The 22,019-nt window shown below is 38.6% G+C and overlaps 1 protein-coding gene across 4 annotated transcripts in view; it reads right to left on the bottom strand.

Moving 5' to 3' along the window:
* The window catches only part of MINDY2 (MINDY lysine 48 deubiquitinase 2), a 73,836-nt gene extending 53,244 nt beyond the window's left edge, over positions 1 to 20,592 (bottom strand). For 2 of the 4 annotated variants that reach the window (XM_077881288.1, XM_077881287.1), the window contains exons 1-2: positions 19,590 to 20,587; positions 4,598 to 4,655 (exon numbers count right to left, since the gene is read on the bottom strand). In XM_077881288.1, the coding sequence (XP_077737414.1) occupies positions 4,598 to 4,655; positions 19,590 to 20,465 (934 nt within the window). In that variant the 5' untranslated portion in view covers positions 20,466 to 20,587. Of the gene's footprint in view, positions 1 to 4,597; positions 4,656 to 19,589 lie in introns of all 4 variants that reach the window. The other 2 variants (XM_077881289.1, XM_077881286.1) reach the window with 2 other exon arrangements.
* Between the last annotated feature and the right edge of the window lie 1,427 nt (positions 20,593 to 22,019).

The raw sequence follows: 22,019 nt of genomic DNA, 5'->3' as shown, positions 1-22,019 counted from the left end.
TTATGCTGTCTATCTTAATGTTCTCATCAATTTCCATATATTTAAATCAAATTTTTATACTAATGACTCCTAAATTCTCATCTTGAATATCAGTCCTCTGGAACTCATGGACCCTCCTTGCAAAATCTTCCAGGTATTTTCTTCTCTTAGTGTTCCCTTCACCTTCTTGCCTAAATGAAACTTGGCTCTACCTTGATGACACTGCAGCCTTCTCAAGTAATAGTTCTCTTTCATGCCTCTTTACTAGTGAGTCTGGAGGTGGAGCAGATACCTGCTTACTCCTTATTGTCCTATTGTCATTCTCTCGCCTTCTCCCTAAAACTCCTCCGTTTTAAAACTCATGCCGTTGAATAATACTACTCATCATCTACCTACCTGGTTGCAGTCCTCTACCAACTTCCAGGTCAATTCCTCTTATTCCTAGCTCACTATCTCTCTCAAACACAAATCCTGACATCATTTTTTAGTGTTTTCAATATTAAAAGAGATAATCCATCCAATAACCTAGACTTTCTGTTCCTTAACCTCTTCAACAAAAATCTTATAATCTACCTTACCTCAGAAACTTATTCCCCAGGGTCATACAGCTTTGTCATTATCAGGCTCCAAAAATTCTTAAGCTCCATCAGGACCCCTATAATCCTTTAACTTCATCACATTTTTTTTTCCCCAAGACATTTATATCTTCATTTCCTCTTTATGCAACTCAAATCCTTGGCTCATCATTACAATCACTCTCGACACACATCTTCAATTCCTTAGACTCTTTCTTCAACATATTTACTTGGTAAAAAACGAACTCTGTTTAAATCCTGCTCCTCCACCAAGAAGGCCTATACTCATGCAGCTAAATGTGACTAGAGAAATCATACCACCATGCTGGCTGCTCTCACTAACTTCAGAGGTAATGCCCAGGAATCTATCACACTCTCATTCACTCTCTTACTCTTCTATAGGCAACTATTTTATACCTTCCCTCTCATCTGCAACAACTCTTTCTTCATCCTCACTCTCAGCTGATGACCTGGTTCCCTATTTCACTGAGAAAATAAAAGCATTCAAAAGGGCTTCTACAAGCTACCACAACCACATCTACCTACCTACCTGCATCTGTTTTTGATACATTTTGTCTCACCATTAATTGCTATCAATGAACTATCTGTACTGAGACTGTTCTTTTTTTAATTTAATTTAATTTATTTATTCCTGAGAGACACAGAGAGAAGCAGAGACATAGACAGTGGGAGAAATAGGCTCCTCACAGGGAGCCTGATGTGGGACTCAATCCCAGGCCCCGGGATCATGCTCTGAGTCAAAGGCAGATGCTCAACTACTGAGCCACCCAGGCGTCCCTATCTGAGACTATTATGTTTGTCAAAAGTATTCTTTTCAATTCCTTTCCTCCAGTTTTCTTTTCTTAAGCAGCTTTATTGAGATACAATTCAAATACTATACAATAAACCCATTTAAAATATACAATTCAATATTTTGAAAGTATATTAACAGGACTGTGAAATCATCATGATCCAATTTTAGAACATTCTTCCCCACCAAAAGAAATTCTGTACCCATGAGCAGTCAATTCCTATTTACTCCCTTACCTTTCCCACCAGTCCCAAGCAACCCACTAATCTACTTTCTGTCCCTATAAATTTGTTTATTCTGGACATTTCATATGAATGCAATCATATAATATGTGGTCTTTCATGACATGGCTTCTTCAACTTAGCATAATGTCTAAGTTTTATCCACTTTCCAGTGTGTATCAGTACACTCTTTTTTGTGGCTAATATTTCATTGTATGGATATATCACATTTTGTTTATCCACTCATCAGTGGATGGACATTTGAGTTTCTTCCATTTTTTTGGTTATTACGAGTAATGGTGTCATGAACCTTCCTGTACAAGTTTTTGTATGGATGTGTGTTTTTACTTCTCTTGAGTAAAATTATAGGTCATACGGTAGTTCTGTTAAACTTAAAAAAAAATGTTTAAGATTATTTATTATTTATTCACAAGAGACACACACATACACACAGAGGCAGAGACACAGGCAGAGGGAGAAGCAGGTTCCATGTGGGGAGCCTGATGTGGGACTCGATCCCTGGTCTCCAGGATCACACCCTGGGCTAAAGGCGGCGCTAAACCACTGAGCCACTGGGGCTGCCCTATGTTAAACTTTTTAAGGAACTGAGAAACTGTTTTTTGTCAGCAATATTACATTGCTATTGGCTATGTATAAAGGTTTCCAATTTTTCCTTGTACCCTCCCTGTCTGGTTTCCTCCCACGCACTTGTTGAGGTTACCAGTGACCTCCTTATGGTTCAATCAATAGTCAATTTTTAGTCTTCACACTGCTTAAGCTATTAGCAGCATGTGGTTCAGTTAATCTTTTACTCTTCATTGAAACTTCATTTGGATTCTAGGAAATAAGTCTCCTGTTGTTCTTCAACCTGGCTTGAATACACCTGTTCTTCCTTCTTCTGCAATTTCTAATCAGTGGCATGTCCCACAGTTAGTACACTGATCTCTCCCGTTCTCTATCTACATTCAATCTCATTGTGATTTCACTTAGTCTACCATTTATATATGTTGTCTGCTCCCAAATGCATATTTATAGGCTAGATCTGCACCGCCCAATACATTAGCCAGTAGCAACATATGGTTATATAATTTCCATTAATTAAAATTTAATATTCAGGTTCTCAGCACATCAGCTATATGTTAAGAGCTCAAGAGCTATGTGTGATTAGTAGTACCAAACTAGATAGTACAGATATTGAAGATTTCTATTATCACAGAAATTTCTATTATACAGCAGTGATCTAGACCCTTCCTCTAAACTCTACATTTATATATCTGACTGCCATCCTGAAATTTCCACTTGGATGTCAATAAACATCCCCAAACCCAAATCCTGTTATTCCTCCCTAAACATGTTCCTTCCATTTTTCTTGTGTCATCTGATATTAACTCCATCCTTTCAGTTGTACTAAGTCAAAAACCATGCAGTGAACCATTCTCACTCTCCATTCAACTGATTAGCAAATCCTGTCAGCTTTATATCCAGAATCTGACCACATTTTACAATCTCCGCTTCTACTACCTTGTTGGAAGCCACCACCATCTTTCACTGATTGCAATAGGATTTTTTGTTGTAATAGCTTCCTGATATCCCTGCTTGTCTCTTCCTTCCTAGGTTCTAGTTTCAGCCAGAGAATTCTTGTTACTCTCAAAGTCAAATCATATCAGTCCTCTGGTCAAAAACCTCTAATGGCTTCCAAGCTCACTCAGGGCAAATGCCAGAAGTTGCTATAATAGCCTACAGGGTCCTATATGACCTGGCCCCATTACCTCTCAAATGTCATCTCCCTTGTACATACACTCCTTGGAAGTCATACTGGTTATTTATCAAAAGCACCAAGCATATTTCAGCCTTCCCCATGAAATATAATTCCCAATTATGTTCCCAATTATGAAACATAATTTAGAAATCATAAAGTTTAACAATCACTAAGCTAGACTAAAAGAGATATAAATAGAAATTCTATTTCCAGACATATGGGTATTCAAAGTAATCTACTCTTAACTCTGAGATTTCCCCAGCCAGTGAATAGGATTAAATGATAGTAATTACATAAAGAAAAGGGTCTTCCAAAAGCTACAATCTCCAACTTCACTAGGCCTGTACTTCACCAAAAGTCGGTTAGCTTGTAGTCTGGAATGGTGTAGACAAGCTAATCAGCTGACAATAATAATTTTTCTTTTTTACAAAATTTTTCTTAAAATAAACAATTAAAAAAAATAAAATAAAATAAACAATTAATTACTAAAAAAAAAACTAAGAATATGGACTGATTACCTATGTGGTAACAATATAAATATATAAATTCCTCTTTGCTAAATTGTAAAAGACCTCAGTGTAATACACACAGTTCCCCCGCTCTGTAAACAAGTTCTACTGAAAGCAGCTGGTCTGTAAACTGTCTATCACTGGTCTGTTTTGAAATAAGAAGCTTGCATAAGAATGCAACTTAATACACTGATTCCTTCATCAAGAAAATTTTGCTATGAAAAATTTCAGATAAACTAAACAGTGTGCTTGTGTAAATGTTTTACATTTTGGCACAAACCCCTGGATCACTGCAGATTGGTAACTAATGTTTCACAGACTGGTGTAGGTCCACGAGTCATACTTTGGATAGTGATAATCTAAATCTAAATCTAGGTTTTTAATTCAAGTCTATATTCAACTCAATATTTTTTTTAACACTTTCTACATGCAAAGTCAGACTTCCTGTACCATTTCCCATTCTGTAATTTATTAGGAATTAATATGTATCTTGTTCTTTTCTGGAAGTTATCAGCCTCCTTATTTATACTATAGAATTTTAACACTGGTTAGAAAAAGCCTTCAGAAAGGTTTAACACTCAAGAACAGTAACATATTAATATAAATTTTTAATTAAGAGATTCAAAATTATTATTTTATAGTAGATTATTTAATAGCACTTCAGAAAGATGCAATTTGGTAATATATTAGTTTTGGAGACTTTATTTTGAAAAAGATAAAATCATCCACTTTTCAACACTAACCTAAATATTCCATCAGTTGTTCAGCAGTTATGATTTCCATCATCGGTGGAAGTTTCACCTGAAAAACAAAGTATTTTTTCTATAAAATCAAATGTTTTAAGTGATTAAAGTGTTTCTTCAGTCAGAAACATATGTATGTGTACAAATGTATCTACTATATATATACATTAATATTTGTTATTAAAATCTTTATAACTAATCTTTATCAAATATGACAAAGTCAATCTTATCACCATAAAATTTATAGGGCAATATAAGATCTCACAGAGACACCGAGAAATCTGTTTTTAAAACCAAACCCTTTCATCACCCACTATGATTGTCACTAGGCACCTCCAGTAGTGTCTTACATGATAGACCAATTGAAGGGCAGGAATAGGCACCAAACATGTGACAGGTCAACCATGGAGCAGTTTTACTAAGGACAGATTGGAACATAGCTAAATATCCCATTTCTTCAGTTTATCTTGGCCATTTTTACTGAATGACTATAATGCTACAGTATTAAAGTATCAATCAGGGATCAGGGATGCCTGGGTGGCTCAATTGGTTACGTGTCTACCCTCACCCCAGGTCATGATCTCAGGGTTTTGGAATTGAGCCCCAAGTCAGGTTCCCCACTTAGCAGGGAATCTGCTTCTCCCTCTCCCTCTGCCCCAACCCTTGCTCATGGTGTCACTCTTTCTCTCAAATAAATAAATAAAATATTTTTAAAAACCCATATTAATCATACGCTAAAGAATTTCACTTGCAAAGTTTTTTTTTTTTGCAAAGTTTTTTTTTTAAATTTTATTTATTTATTTGACAGCAGAGTGAGAGAGAGAGAGAGAGCACAAGCAGGGATGAAGGGAGGAGGAAGAGGGACATGCAGACTCCATGCTGAGCAGGGAGCCCAATGCAGGGCTTGATTCCAGGACCCTGAGAACATTACATGAGCTGAAGGCAGACGCTTAACTGACCTAGCTACCCAGGCACCCAGTAAAGTTTGAAAGTAGGCAGCATTAAACTATATTGTTGATAGCTGCATGCATGGTGATAAAATTATAAAGAAAAGTAAGGAAATGGATTCTATAAAAATCAGAATATGGTTAGCCCTAGGGATAAAGGAAGGAGTTATAGTTGGAAAGGAGGGCATATAAGAGCCTTCTGGGGAGCCACCTGAGTGTCTGACTCTTGGTTTTGGCTCAGGTCATCATCTCAGGGTCGTGGGATAGAGCCCCCCAAGTCAGGCTTGTGCTCAGTGTAGAGTCTGCCCGAGCTTCTCTCTTCCTCTCTGCCTCCCTATACTAGGCTCACTTGCTCTAGTTCTCTCAAATAAATAAATAAATATTTTTTAAAAGGTAAGAGCCTTCTGGGATGCTGGCAATGCTCTATTTCTTGACTTGCATGATAGTTCCACTGATGTTTATAATAACTTGTTAAACTATACATCTGTTTTATGCATCCTATGTATTATGGTTCACAATAAAAAGGTTAAAAGTAGATACGATTACAGTCATATTTAAGTTTCTAAAGTTAATTCGGCAGCAACACATTAGTCTACATTAATGTTTCAAGTGAATTGTCAGATGAGTTACATAGATGTTACAGCCAATCATTATAAATATTTTAGCTGACTTATTCAAAAGCATACTCTGTGGTATATTCATAGGATAGAAGAAAAATAAATGCTGTAGGACAGAAAATCAAACAAAGTAATTAAATATCAACAATAGGAGAACAGTAACATAATTAAAAATTTTTCAGGAGTTATTTTCTGGGAATCATTTTCTGTTCAACCAAGGATATCATTTAAATTATCAATTTTTCCAACAGTTCCTCCAAGTGTTGAAGAAGGTGCTCTGGGTGTTTATGTTAGCAAATGTGGTAACAGCATGTCACAATTTTTTGTTTATTTAATCAATGAATAAAATAAGTTCTAAAACATATCTCTGTAAAACAGATCTCTGTAAAACAGAAACAGTTTCATACCCTGAGAGCATACGTGACAATTGATGCTTACAATTTTGTCATCCAGCTGGATTCATTACTCAGGGAAAACCAAGAGATGCCATGGAGGTTTTTATTATTACTTGATTCTAAATCATTTTTTTCCCTGTGTCATGTTTTTCAAAAATTGTTAATAGAGTTTGGGGATTTTGTTTGTTTGTTTTGTTTTGTTTTGTTTCGTTTTAGCTGCTTTAGATTTACAGAAAATTGAACAGAAAGTTGAGAGTTCCCATATATATTTTTCACCTGAAATTCATTGGTAAACTATGGTCCCTGCCTGTTTTCCTTTTTTTTTTTTTAGATATTTATATTTTATTTATTTATTTTTAAGATTTTTAAAAATTAATTTATTCATAGAGACAGAGAGAGAGAGAGAGAGGCAGAGACACAGGCAGAGGTAGAAGCAGGCATCATACAGAGAGCCTGACATGGGACTCGATCCAGGGTCTCCAGGATCATGCCCTGGGCTACAGGTGGCGCTAAACCGCTGCGCCACCGGGGCTGCACCCCTGCCTGTTTTTCTAAATAAAGTTTTATTTGAACTGTCACTCATTGTTTATATATAGCTTTGGCTGTTTTGCACAACAATAGCATAGCTGAATCTTTACAAGACAGATCACAGAGCCCACAAAGCCTAAGATATTTACTTACTATCTGGTCCTTTACAGGAATTGTTTGCTGACCCCTGTCTTAGATGATTTTAACTGTTCCTACAGAATATTTTATCACTACAGAATATTGTATCAAGCTGTTTCAGGAGTGCTCTTAAAGGTCTGATATTTAAACCAGAAGTTTATATTCACTGTTAATGTTTATATTCTGAATAATAGTCAGAACAATCTGAAAATCCCACTTACACCTAACAATGTTTCTTAAATAAGACATATATATTTTTTTATTCCAGACAGGTTCAGTCAATATATTTACCAGAAAATTCCACAAACAGATAGTTTATCCTCTGCTTTGGTTAAAGTAGCAATCCTATATAATTGTCAAAATAAGAATTAACAGAATTGTCAATTGTGGCATTTTTGCCAAAAATAACAAACAAAGGCACTAACAACTATATGTACTTGGGAAATACATACTATAATCCTAGATTTCTACAAACATGATTTCAGGGTTTAGCCTAGAAATGTTCAAATAATAACAATTGCCTACATGTATTGCTTCAAACATTTGAAAAAGAAAATGAAACCTCTATACTGATTAAGAAGTGGGCAACAAATATGCAAATATTTTAACTCACTTATTCACAAGCATACTCAGTGAAATATTCATTTCCTGAATCCTAGCCAATAACATATTCCGGATAGTCATTAAAATTAAGGACAAATAAACAATTGAGAAGGAACGCCTGCTTCTCACTAATACCGTGAAGCTGTCAACAGATCTTTTTTTTTTTAAACCACAAAATTATCTTCCTGAAAGCTTATCTTTTTCCATTCTTTTACCACTATCACTTCAAAAACAAGTGCCAAAGGTTTTGTTAATGATTCTGACTTTCATTCCTCTGTCTCTTTAGGTTTTATAAAAGAAAAAAACAAGTTAGGGAATAGCTAGCTAAGAATATAGAATTAACAAGTGTGGTATTTTGTCTGAATCTCTAAATTTTAAATTTTACAATGAAAAAAACTCAAAGAATGACCTAATTTCTCAGGTGGCCTTTTAGTAATAATCTAAAACATACTGTTCTTAAGTACATGAATAATGTATATAAAAGTAATTGGAAGGTACTCTTTTAAAGTAGTTTAAATATTCTTCCTAAAATATGAGCAAAACCTTTCAGTATATACTAACACAAAGCTCCAAATTAAGAGTTCAAATAGACTCTAAGAAAATAAATTACGTCCTCTCTGAGACATAAGATTTTACTGACTTAACTGGATTTCCTGAGCAAATTAATAACTTAAGCACAGCAAGAATAATCAAATTAACAAACAGAAATAGCTACTCCAACTCCAACTATTCAACTATAGGGTAAAAACCCATTAATTCAGCCAAATTATTCTGTAATTCTTAGTCATTTGAAGAGTGAAGTGTATTTGAAAATAGACCCAAGCAAGATCAAAATTTTTTAAAATTTTATAAAATTAAAAATAAATAAAAATAAATTAATCAAATCTTCCATGTAAAGTATTAATAAAACCTTAAACAAAAATGTAAAATATCCCAAAAGTGATATGCCAAGATTTTGATACCTATGATGACATTCTGAAGGGGATAGAAAAATGCAGGGGACCAGTAAAACTAAAAAATAAGCAGTTTATATAGGTGATGGTAAGTACAAAAATGACCAAAGAATATTATTAAATGTTTAAGTGGAATACCAATAAAAAGTCAGAGATTCACATTTTGAATTATAACACCTCTGTAAGTTGGGGAGTTGAAAAGATAAAAATGGAGTATTTGCCAATCTCTGCTCTTTAGGAAAAGCAGAAAAAAAATTTTAATATATTGAACTGTCATTCAGTTTGCTATGACAATTAGCATAATCCACAATCCTATGAAGCTGATTTTACTACCTTCATTCAAAGAATTAACTAATGCACTGAGAAGTTAATTTGTCCAAAGTAGCAAAGCTGTGATGTGAACTGAGATCTGACTCCAAAGCCAATTACCTTCTCCATTATACCAGTATTTACATATTCTTACAGCAAAATACTTTTTTCAACACAAATCTTATGTAAAACATCATCTGAAATATATTTTAAATAAAGATTTGACAGAACTTTGTGACAAATGAAAAGTGGAGGATAAGCCTGGGTGGCTCAGCAGGTTAAGTGTCCAACTCTTGATTTCGTCTCAGGTCATGATGTTATGCATGGATCAAGAGATAGAGTATGACAGGATCCTTGCAGAGTAAGGAACCTGCTGGAAGATTCTCTCTCTTCCTCCCCCTTTCTCAAATAAATCTTTAGAGAAGAGAGAGAAAGAAAGAAAGAAAAGGAGATAATGATAGGCAAAGAATAAATAAAGTTGACTCTAAGACTTAGTTAGGAGACTCTAAAAATTAAGATCTATAGAATCAATATAAATGAGAAATTTGATAAGGGAAGACAAGTTTGTAGAAGAAAATGATGTCTGCTTCAGAACTGTAAGGTTTAGTTTGATATTCCAACAAAGTTGCTGGAACTCAGGAGACAACCATTTTTAATTTGTACATGAATTATTTAATTCTTGTGTTGCAGTCTATTTTTGCATTACTTAAGGTAAAATGGCCCAAATACATGATAAAATTCCTTCTTAGTTCAAATTTCACTAATTAAAAAAATTTTTTAAGTAATTTCTACACCCAATATGGGGTTCAAACTCTTGACTCCAAGATTGAGTTACATGCTCTATGGACTGAGCCAGCCAGGTGTGGTACCCTTCTAATTTTGAATATACAGTAAATCATACAGCATTCATGATTTTTTAGTTGAAATTATAAATAATTTTTTTTAAATATTAGAAGTATTAATGGGAATCAAAGGGAAGAAATATAGCTCTTTCAAAACAAAGACTAAAGGGGCACCTGAGTCACTCAGTGGTTGAGCACCCTGCCTTCCGTTCAGGGTGTGATTCCGGAATCCTGGGATCAAGTCCCACATGGGGCTCCCTGCAGGGAGTCTGCTTCAATTCTGCTTATGTCTCTGCCTCTCTCTCTTTGGGTTTCTCATGAATAAATAAATAAAATATTTAAAAAATAAATAAATAAAATAAAAGACTTTTATCCTTTAAAAAAGGATCCTTTCAACATGCCTTATTATAAACTATTACACATCATCTTCATATTCTAATTTATTATATGTAACATTCGTTTATTATTTATCATTTATTATTAAGAATAATTCATTTATTAATAATAATTACTATACTTAAAAATACCAAAATTCAGATTGTTTAGTAAATCCTTCTGCATCTCATCAATATATCAAGTCACAAAAAATTTTAAGACACAATCTTCAACTTAGAAAAGCCAATTTGAAACACATTCACATCAATTTTTATCATAATTTAGACCATAACCTCAGAGTAATACTAAGGCCTATCTAAAACTATTTAAAACCATCAGAAACTGCAGATATAGTCATACATATTAGATTTTCAAGAATGTCCTATTTTAGGGCAGCCCGAGTGGCTCAGTGGTTTAGCGCCCCCTTCAGCCCAAGGCCTGATCCGAGACCCAGGATGGAGTCTCCTGTCAGGCTCCCTGCATGGAACCTGCTTCTCCCTCTGCCTGTGTCTATGCCTCTGTGTGTGTGTGTGTGTGTGTGTGTCTCATGAATAAATAAATAAAATCTTTTTTTAAAAAAAAGTCCTATTTTATATGCAATGCAAAGAGTTTCAGAGCAATGAAGAACGTTACAATGGACTTATATTTAAGCTCAGAAAGCCTAGCTGCTGAAAAACCCAAGTATAACTGACAATGAAATTTTTGCACTGTTGCTTGAGAATTAAATGTGAATAGGGTATGACAAGGGACCAACTTGAAGGCTATTGAAGTCATCCAGATGAGATGAAGGTGGCCTGAACCTCCTTCAGGTAGTGGTTGTGGTAGTAAAGATAGTAGTAGTGGTAGTAAAGATAGAATTTACTAATTAATGAAAATATCAAAGAAGGTATTTAATAAACTATGAAGGGAATGGCACACTCATTCACCCCAAAAGCTAAGAAAGTCTCTGACACTGGAAATGTCAGATAATTCAGAGGACATAGGATAAAGTAGAGGGGGCTAAAAATGGAAGGAGTCTGAATAAAGAGCAACTGGTACCAGATCCCAAGGATTTGTTCTAAAGAGTCACGAAGGCTATTTCTGCTTCTCTGACTTTATCACCGGTTCGTTCAACCTGCTTAGCCCCAGATCTAGTGTCCATCAGGCTTGCTGGCATCTTGAATTTTAACTTCAAAACCACATACCCCAAGTAACAGTCCAAGTTCTGGAGTGGGTATTAATCTTAGGTTGGGCAAGTTATTTAAACTTTATGCAAAAATAAATAAATAAATAAATAAACTTTATGCAATGCACCTCAGTTTTATATATATGTAAAATAGGAGCAATATTTGCATAAAGATTTAATGATGTGATTGAGAAAATTAAGGAGAAATGCATATAATGCATATAAAATACTTAGCATCGTATCTGGACATAAAAATAACTGAATACTATTATTTTTCAAAGCTCTCTGATTACTGGTATGATCTATGTTCAAATGTTCTTCACCTGGGACTCAACATAGACTAGGCTGGATGGGAAATAGGAAAGTTATCCACTGAAGGACTACTCAAAGCAAAGGGAAAGGAGAAAATTAACCCATTATTACAACCTATTACAGATAGAACAAACCTATTACAGCCACCAGCAGTATTCATACCGTCATCAGCCTGCATCCATTTTACCTCACCAATCCTAATTCTTAAGAGAGATTGAAAATGAAAGACTTCTAAATGTTATTTGCATCTATCACGTACACAAAACACCAATGTGTAAAGTTATTATTCTCTTCTTATAAGATCTATATTAAAAGAGGGAGGGGACCGAGGAGATGCTAAAATGGAATCTTTGGCTCACCATCTCTTTTTCCACTTTTACAAGGAATAAACACACTTGGAAATCCTCAAAAGTGCCTAGTTTAAAAAAAGGGAAATATGAGAAAATTTATGTGATTGCAATGTTCTTACAAGTGAGGAAGTTTAAAGAAAAAGAAAGTTGGGGCACCTGGGTGGCTCAGTTGGTTAAGTGTCTGCCTTCAGCTCAGGTCATGATCCCAGGATCCTGGGATCGAGCCCCACGTTGGACTCCCTACTTGGTGGGGAGCCTGCTTCTCCCTCTCTCTCTCTGCCGCTTCCCCTGCTTGTGCTTGCTCTCTCTCTGTCAAATAAACAAATAAAATCTTAAAAAAGAAAAGAAAGTAAGAAGCAAGGAGAGGTGTCTGAAAAGGGTATGAGAAAAGTTGTCAAGAAGGGATGGAGAACTAGAGCAAAAGCTCATTGTTGGCAAGAGGCTCATCTTCATGGTGCCTTATTCTATAAGTGATAATGAGAGAAAGGATGTCCATTTGAACTTCTTTGAATTTTCTGGAAATGGCCTTTGCTCATTTTGCTAGTGGATTGCTTATCTCTTCTTTCTAATCTGTAAGGGCTCTTTGTAAATGAAGAAATTAACCAATAGGCACATAATCTGGTAAAGAATTCCCTCAGTCTATAGTGTGCTTTGGTTTAGTTTCCGGTGGAGATTTTTTTGGGTGAAAAAAGGAGTATTTTTGTCCTTTTTAACCTTCAGCCTTTTCATTTTCTTTTAATTTTTATTTTTTAAAGAGAATACACATGTGGGGTGAGGGGTTGTGGTGCAATCTCTTTTCCTCCATAGCCCTTTTGGGTAGGAAATTCTTTTCTCTTCTTTCTTTGCTTAGTAGGGGTTGTGATGCAGAGAAAAGGAGAGACAGAGAATTTTAAGCAGACTCTGTACTCAGCATGGAGCCCAACTCCAGGGTCAATCTCATGACTCCAAGATCATGACCTCAGCTGAAGTCAAGAGTTGGACACTCAACCAACTGAGCCACCCAGGTGCCCTTCGGCTTTTTCATCATTTTTTATAGAATCAAATATGTCAATCCTTACTTTCTAGTTTCTAGGTTTAGAATGTCTGGAGAAATCAGGTTAATATAAAAAGAAAATCTTGCTTCAGAATCCTGGCATTCCTCTGTTGACTTGGAGTAGTAGATGGTCTAAGCAAAGAAAGAAGAGAAAAGAATTTCCTACCCAAAAGGGCTATGGAGGAAAAGAGATGTGCTTCCAACATCTTTTTTTTTTTTTTTTTTAATTTATTTATGATAGTCACACAGAGAGAGAGAGAGAGAGAGGCAGAGACACAGGCAGAGACACAGGCAGAGGGAGAAGCAAGCTCCATGCACTGGGAGCCCGACGTGGGATTCGATCCCGGGTCTCCAGGATCGTGCCCTGGGCCAAAGGCAGGCGCTAAACCGCTGCGCCACCCAGGGTTCCCTGCTTCCAACATCTTAATTGAGAACAGTGCATTCATTCTTTTACCAAAATGCTACATGATTAGAAACATTATCATTGGTTATTACAAAACTTATGTGTCTTCTGTCATAATGTACAGAATAAGTTTATGTACTTTTTTTCAGCATTTGAGCCTCACAACCTATAACAGTCTTTCTGTAAGAAAACGAAAGTATGACAAAGCCGGGATTCCTTCTATTATTAAAGTAATATGGGGTACTGGGTAGCTTAGTCTGTTGACTATCTGACTCTTGGTTTTGGCTCAAGTGATAATCCCAGAGTCCTAGTATTGAGCCCTCTGTAGGGCTCCCTGTTCAGCAGAGTCTGCTTGGGATTCTCTCTCCTTCTGCCTTTGCCTCTCCCTCGGCTTGCACACACTTCCTAACACATGCATGCTCTCTTTCAAAATAAATAAAAAATCATTTTTAAAAAGTATTTTATTTTGAGAGAGCACGTGAGCTAGAGCATGAGCAGGGGGAGAGGGGAGGGTCAGAGGGAGAAAGAAGCAGACTCTCTGCTGAGCAGGGAGCCTCATGGGAGGCTCAATCCCAGGACCCAGGGACTATGACCTGAGTTGAAGGCAGATGCTTAACCAACCAAGCCACCCGGGCACCCCAAAATAATACTTTCATAAACATAAAGATATTAAGGCAGAAACTTTTTAGAATATTACATAATGCAATATTTAAGTTATACAAAGTAGAAAAATAATAGTATAATGAATTTCCAAGTACCCATCACTCAGCTTCAACATTTGTAACATAAAGTCAGTATCATCAGAAACCAAATTTTATATTTTATATATCTTTTGACTTGTTGATTTTCACAAACACATTTTTTTTTAAGATTTTATATATTCATCTTAGAGACAGAGAGCATAAGCAGAAGGAAAGGAACAAGCAGACCCCTCAACCAGCACAGAGCCTGACATGGGGCTTGATCCCACAACTTCAAGATCATGACCCAAAAGAAATCAAGAGTCAGATGCCTAAATGACTAAGCCACCCAGGCACACCCAAACACATCTTTTTTAAGACTTTATTTTTAAGTAATCTCTATATCGTATGGGGGGCTTGAACTCACAACCCAAGGTGAAGAGTCATATTACCTACCGACTGAGCCAACTAGGCACCCCTAAACATATCTAAATAAATGGGTTACAGCCTTCAAATATACTTATAAATGGCATTGTTTTTGATAGATAAAATAAAAGATTAAAGAAAAACTATACAAAAAAACTACATGTGTAGTTTAAAGTCAAGAAGCAAAGTGAAAATGTATTCCAAAGCATAAATGTAGGCGAATTTACCTGGTGTCAGTTAAACAGAATTAGAAATTTGAACTTGAATTAAATTTAATGTATAAGTTTCCTTCTTCCTTGATTTGTTGGATTATCACAGCTCAATTATTTCAGAGATTATGAATGATCATCTACTCTTCATCAGTCCTAAAGCAACACTTGTAATTAAAACTCCAATATTCCCAGCACAGTACTCACTCTGTTTGGTAATTTTAACTGTCATCTCTCATCCAGAACCACAGCACTTACTTTCTTTGAATCACTCAAATCTTCCCAACATGTTTAGTTTATTGATTTTTCTCATTATTTCACCTCCCGCAAAAAAAATAATCAACTTTAATTTTCAATTCTAATTCCATTGACTCTCCACAAATAAGCTCTTGAAAAGCCCAACCCTTAATACAACTCTAATTAGCCATTCTTCCTGCTCCTATTTCTAGGTTTTAGAGAAGTACTGGGAGAAAAAACAAAAGCAAAGCAAAACTGATATACTAAAAGTTTTTAAAGAGTACCCCCAACATAGCCATTGCTACTTCCTACTTTCCATTTATGCTTCAAATTCCTAGATATAACCTCTGTAAGATTAGAATTTCTTTAAAATATAATGTATCTTTCTCACAAAATCCTCCCCTCCATACTTTATAACTTCTCCTTGCTAATTACTGACAAGTTCCATGGTAATTCCTGATGAGGTCAATTGTTATTCTGCCAAAATGGGAGAATGAGGCCTCAATTTCCATCCGCCTCTCTCTTTTCAGATTTGAGAGAGAGAGAGAGAGAGAGAGAGAGAGAGAGAGAGCACCGTGCAAGCTGGGCAAGAGGCAAAGGGAGAGGGAGAGAGAATCCATAAGCAGACTCCCTGCTGAGCTTGGCCACAGGTCCTGGATCCCAGTACCCTGAGATCATGACCTGAGCCAAAACCAAGAATCAGCTGCTCAAATGACTGAGCTACCCAAGTGCCCCCTGCCTCTCTATCTTAACAGGACTCTGTCTCTGTATCTTCCTTGTCCCATCCCATTATTTCAGAAAATGAGATTGTTGTTCCTTTCCTCTGAAGAGAACTTTACCACTTATTCTGAGGAGTCATATATTGTCCTGATTTTTCAGCAACCTTGCCCTCATACCTGCCACTTTCGGGCAAAATCTTTCCTACTCCAATACCTCCTTGATGCTATTGAATTTAACAATGATAACTGACCGCTCTATTATAGTCTCTCTCTCCAAGACTATGATCATGACATTGTCCTATTTCCAGTTCTCAATCAAATCTCAAATTATACCTATAGTAGTCTCTTTTACACTCTCTCATCCTTAATGCTTAGCATGCCCTTTTCCCCACCAAGTTTAATCTTTGTTCCTGTTTTCTCTGTCTCTGGAGAATGGAGTGGAAGAGGGCATGGGGAATTACAAGGAATGTGGAACTACAGGGAGGAATTAAGCCAGTGATTTGTAGTTCCACACATATATTTGGGATGGAAAAAAGTTGAGAACTATTATTCACCACTCCCTATGGAATCTTCATTCATTCTCATACTTACGGCAAGTAACCTACCATACTTATATCTATGCAATAACTCCTCTATTCAGTTTTTCTCTATACTTTGACCTCTTCTTTCCTGAGACCCACTCCATGCTTCTAGTGACATGATGAATATTTACATAATCATGTCCACTTATCAGACATTTCTAATCTGACACAACCAAACTTTGACATCTCCCACCTAAAACATTTTCTCTAGCTTTTGAATGACCCAATCAATCTCTATTACCCAGATTAGAAAAGGTGGGGTTGTCTTCTTCATTACCTATGTCCAGTTAGTAATCAGTTCATCATTTAGGCTGCAACGTTATCTTCATCAAAGAGAAAGGGAAGAAAATTCCCCAATCAAAAGGGCTATCCTCATTGATTCTTCCTGCTACACTCACTACAATCCTACCTTAGTCTAATCTCAAACAAGACCACTTTCATCATGTTATTTCTTCTGTCCAGTAATTTATTTATAAAAGTTCCCTATTATCAGCTAAATATAAAGTATAAATACCACTAGTGATGGATCTTCTGAAATCTAACAGCTACTTACTGTTTACTATTCACTATTTTTCTTTACTGTATTTACTATTTTTCTTTACCGTAGCATTTCTCAAATCTTTTAGTGTCAGGACTTTTTACAGTCCTAAAAATTACAGTCCTCTAAAGAGCTTTTGTCTACCTACGTCATGTCCACCCATATTTACCATACTAGAAATGAAAATTGAGAAAAATTTTAAGCACAAGAATACATGAGCACACATTCCATTAACTGTCAGAGCAATGATGTCATCACACATCACCTAGCCTGGAAAACCCCACTGACACTTGTGAGAGAATGAGAATGAAAAGACAAAGAACATGTTAGTATTATTATGAAAATAGTCTGACCTGTAGCATCCCTAGCTCATTTAGAGAACACCAGTTTATCAGATCTTGCATCACTTTATCTGCCTCCCTATTGATGATAACTGATGAGTAACGTTTGTGTGTAGCCATAGCGGAGGCAGAAAGAAGGCCAAAAGCCACAGATTTATAAAATATCCTCCAAATTAATTAGCCCGCCTGCTCTTTAACAGTCTAACTCAACCTATCAATTTTATGTTCTGCTATTGCCATTTCCTTCCTCTCTTCCTCTGCACTCCTGACCAAGGTTAGAATCAGGAAAAAGAACCCATCTTTTTCTGCTTCACCATATTTGAAGACTATTCCCTCTGCCTGGAAGGCCTTCTCTCACTCATCCTTCAGACCCAGTTCATAGGTTACTTCTTCTATAAAGCTTTCCCTCGACACATCCCATCCCTAGTTACCTTTTTCTCTGTAATTCCAAAGCACATTTAAAACTTATCACATTGCATTGTAATTATTTATATGTCTGTCTCCCCACTAATAGTGAGTTACATGAAAGCAGACTTGCCTCTTGTTTTTGTATTTCTAGTACCTCACCCATAGTGGGACCTCAAACGTTTGATCATTCCATCAAAGCCATGTCTTTGAAAGAGACAATTCAAGGATCGTCTATCCTAAAATTCCAGACCAGAGGAAGGAGCTCCTCTGAACTTCTGCAGTACTGTATGGAAACTAAGAGAAGAGAAAAGCCTAAAGGAAACTGTTATTCCTTCCTACAAAAAAACTGGGGATTTTGGCCCATATATCAAGTCTAACTCCCGACTCTGACACTAAAGGGCCTTCATCAAGTGGTTCTTCAGCTTTTCAATCTTATTTTTTATTATTCCAATAAACACACACACACTATCCATTCTACTTTCATCGCTTTTGTTTATATCCTTCCCTCTCCCAGAATTCCATTTCCCTCTTATTTTAAATTCTATTTTTCCTTAAAAGCTTGGTTTAAGACCACAAATTCCGTGAAGCTCTCTGGGACTATGCCAAAAACAAAGAAAAACTTCCCCTTTTGGAATATCTAATACATTTCCATCTGTTTTCTATAACCTAAAATTTCATATTTATATGTATTTATAATGTTTTGTCTTGCATTCTCCTTTAATAATTTCAAATAAGTCAATGATGCAATCCCAAATAGCTCAACAGCTCTTCAAAAGCAGGCACAGTCTTCATTAAACACTTGAGTGCCTTTATATACCAGATACTGCTACAGTTTCTAATCTCTCTCTCTCTCTTTTTTTTTTTTTTTTTTTGGCATCAGCCCTTGCTAGCTAGTAACGGGAAAATGAAGGCACGTAATAAGTACTATTCCCTTTACTTGATTTTCTTCCTAACTGGTCAGAATAATGCAGGTTATTTTTTTTCTAGGAAATACTTTATCAATAGATACAGTTATCAATTTGAAAATAAAAAGTGTGCTATAAAATGCTTCCCAGCACCCTAAAACTGCAAGCTTAAAACACTTCAATCATACAGAACTCACTGGGTCCTCGATACACTTACGTTTTGAGGAGCCCTTCCTTTTTTGTTCCTTTACCTTGAATCTTTTATTTTAGTCATTACAGTTTTAGTTCCCTTAATGTATTCTGAAGTGAAGTTACTAGTAATAATGCCAAACTATTTCAGCAGAGCCGAAAAACAAGGCAAGCAAAAATCAAGCATAAAATGAAAACGTAGTATTGAAAACCAAGGAGTTATGGTAATTGGGCTCAGACCAATGCTTTCCCTTAAATGGAATTTGTCAAAGGGGCCACATCTTCCCTATCACCATTTCCTTAAGTATCTACACTCAAATGGTGCAAGTATTCTTGGAAAATGGACCAAACGTAACCATCAGAACTTGCTCCCCAATATCACAGATTGATGGTAATTTCTGAAGATCATTTCCCCCGATTCTTCACTCTTTTTGTGTATGTGACAAGGTCGGTAAGAAGGAATCATAGAAAAATATAGTAAAAAAAAAAAAAAAAAATCCTAGGGTCTAGGATGCTCGGAGTCCTAGTTGCTTTTAAGTACATCAGCCTGAACTCTTATTTACACACTAGAGAGACCTGGGGTTGGTGGCAATTCTTTACCAAATACAAGAATATTCTTTGGACAAAGGAGTCCCATCATGAATTTCGTGTGAGAAGAGGACTGATGAAAGAGGCAAGAAAAGAGGAAGCTGTCAGCTGACAGGCTGCAGCGACTTCACCCCGTTTCCCCCCCCTCCCCTCCCCTCCCCTCCCAAAAAGCTGTAGGAAATAGAAAGCCGCAGAATGTACCTTCCAGGCCAGAAGCAAAACATTGAGGATGGCCAGCAAAGGGCAGGGTCCATTCTCATTCTGAGTGATGATGGGTGTGTTCTCTTCCTTCCACTGGATCCACTTGATGTGATAGACAGACTGTCCCGGGAAGCGCTCCTTGGAGGCCGCCAGTACCTGCGCTTCCTCCCCCTCCTCCTCCTCCTCTTCGCGGCACAGAGGCACAGCCCCGGGCAACACCGCCGCGCCCGCGCCCGCGCCCCCCTCCTCCCCCTCCCCCTCCTCCTCCTCCCCGGGGACCCTGTTCTCAGCTCCCTCCTCGCTGTTAAACTCAGAGCTACTGGGGAAAGAATGCAGGTTAGAGAACGACTCCAGGGAGTCCAGGCTCGGCGATTCCCCGGGAGGGCTCGGGTCGCTGCAGCTGCTGCTGAGGCCGCCCGCGCCGCTGGGCTCCTCGGCCCCGGCGGCCGCCAACTCCGCCCGGCAGGTGCCGGCGGGCCCGGGGCGGGGGCCGGCGTCCCCGGCAGGACCGGATCCCTGGTCCGCTCCGGCCTCGGCTGTCTCCGAGGCGGTCACCTTGTGCTGCCCTCTCGGAGGCGTCGTCTGGGCAGCGGGACTCTCCGGATCGCCCTCCTTTAAGTCCAAGCCCGGGCAGGAGCTGCAGGGTCCGGGGACCCGAGGAGAGCCGGCGGGAGAAACCGAGTCCAGGAGGCTCCTCCCGGCGGCCGCCGCCCCCTGCCCATTCCCGCCGCTGCTCTCCGCCGCCCATACTCCAGGACCATCCCCGGCGGCGAGCCTGGTCTCCGGACGCCCTTCCTGCGGAGAACCTGTCCCTGGCGCTGGCGCGGCGGCCACCCCGTGTTCTAGCGGCTGCAGGCTCCCGGGGCCGCTCTCCATACCCAGCCGCCAGCCCCTCGCTCTAAAGAGACCGCGGCGGGTTCTCCTCAGCCAGCGCCTCGGACGCCATGACAGCGGCACTGGCAGCAACAGCGCCCTTGCGCGGCCTCGGCCAGGCACGTCACGGGGGGGCGGGGGGCAGCGGGAGCGCGCGTGCGCGCCGCCGCGGCTCGGGGCGTGTCTGCGCGCCGCGGCCCCGCCCCTCCTGCGCACCCGCGAGCCGGGGTGGGGGGCGGGGGGCGGGGGGCGGGGCGGGGCCCGGGGGGCGTGGCCAGAGGCTAAACAGCCTCTCGCTTTGTGGCCGGAAGTTGAACTCCCGGGCAGCGCGACCGCACGCGGCTTCTTTAAAGGCCGGGCGGGCGCGGGCGCGGGCGGCGTCTAGTTGGGTCGTGACCCTCGCGACCTGGGTTGCGTGTGGCCGGGTCAAGGGCTCCAGCGTGGGGAGTCGGCGGTGATGTTTGTGTTATTTGGAAAAGCGCTCGTCCCCGAAGGGCTCTCGGGAGATTTGTTTCCTCTGCTTGTCGCATGGAGAATTGAAGGGCTGGAGTCTGTCTGTCCGAGGTGTTTGGAGGACTACACCGCACAAATCCCAGTCTCCCCGGGGTTTTGGCTAAGAAACGGGGCTCCCCACCAGCTACTGCTGAAAAACGTCCGCCCTACTTGAGGCGTCAGTGCGGTTGTGGATATTGGCCTGCACGGCCAAAAAAGAGTGGGTGACTTGGGCCAGTAATAATAAATTAGATTGTGCCTGAATTAGCCAAGTCTTTGCGGTTTTGTTAACTTGGCCTCACTTTGGATGGAGTGAGAAGTGCCTATTCCTGAAAGGGTTCTCTAATTAGAGTTGATTCATCTTAAAGCCACGCAATTTTCAGAGAGGACGGAGTAGCCTGGAAGTTTTGTTGGTGACAAAATGGGATTTGGAGCCTATTCTGACCTGTTCTGGACAAGGGGTTCCCCTCCCCCGTCCCCCCCCCCCTTTTTTTTAAGACTTTCAACATTTTATTAGGCTCAAGGGATACAATAGACAAGATAGGTCTTCCTTCGTAGTTAGGGATATCAATACCTGACACCTAATGGAATAGTATCTTACCTCTTTCGGTTAGAGAAGGTAGACAAAAATACAAACTTGTTCCATTCATTCATTTAGCACAGTTCAGGACCAAGTGCATTGCTGGATACTGTGGCCCTGGGGATGCCACAGAGAAAAAGAGAAAGGGCTTATGTCTTCCTTGGGTTTACTGTCTAGTAATTTTCCGTTGTATTGCTATATTTTTGACACTTGCTTGGGAAGTATGGTTTCCTGAGAATGCAGAAGATGGAGCTTCTTCCACCTTTTTGCATTAACACATTTTTGTGATATTTATCCAACTCTTGGAAAAGAGGAAAGTTTAAAAAGATAATAGCATCTTCAGAATCTTGAATTTAGAAGTTTTGTGTGTTTTTGGTCTCCATGTCAATTTGTAAGCAATAAATACTATGGTTCAAATCAGAATTTTGCCCTGAGAAAAGATTGCAAATGTTAACAGATTTAAGATATATGCTCCTGGAGGTGCC

The sequence above is a fragment of the Canis aureus genome, chromosome 32 (genome assembly GCF_053574225.1).
Source record: "Canis aureus isolate CA01 chromosome 32, VMU_Caureus_v.1.0, whole genome shotgun sequence".
Taxonomy (NCBI): Eukaryota; Metazoa; Chordata; class Mammalia; order Carnivora; family Canidae; genus Canis; species Canis aureus.
The sequence above is the reverse complement of the archived record's forward strand: the minus strand, read 5'-3'. Positions and strand labels throughout refer to the sequence as shown.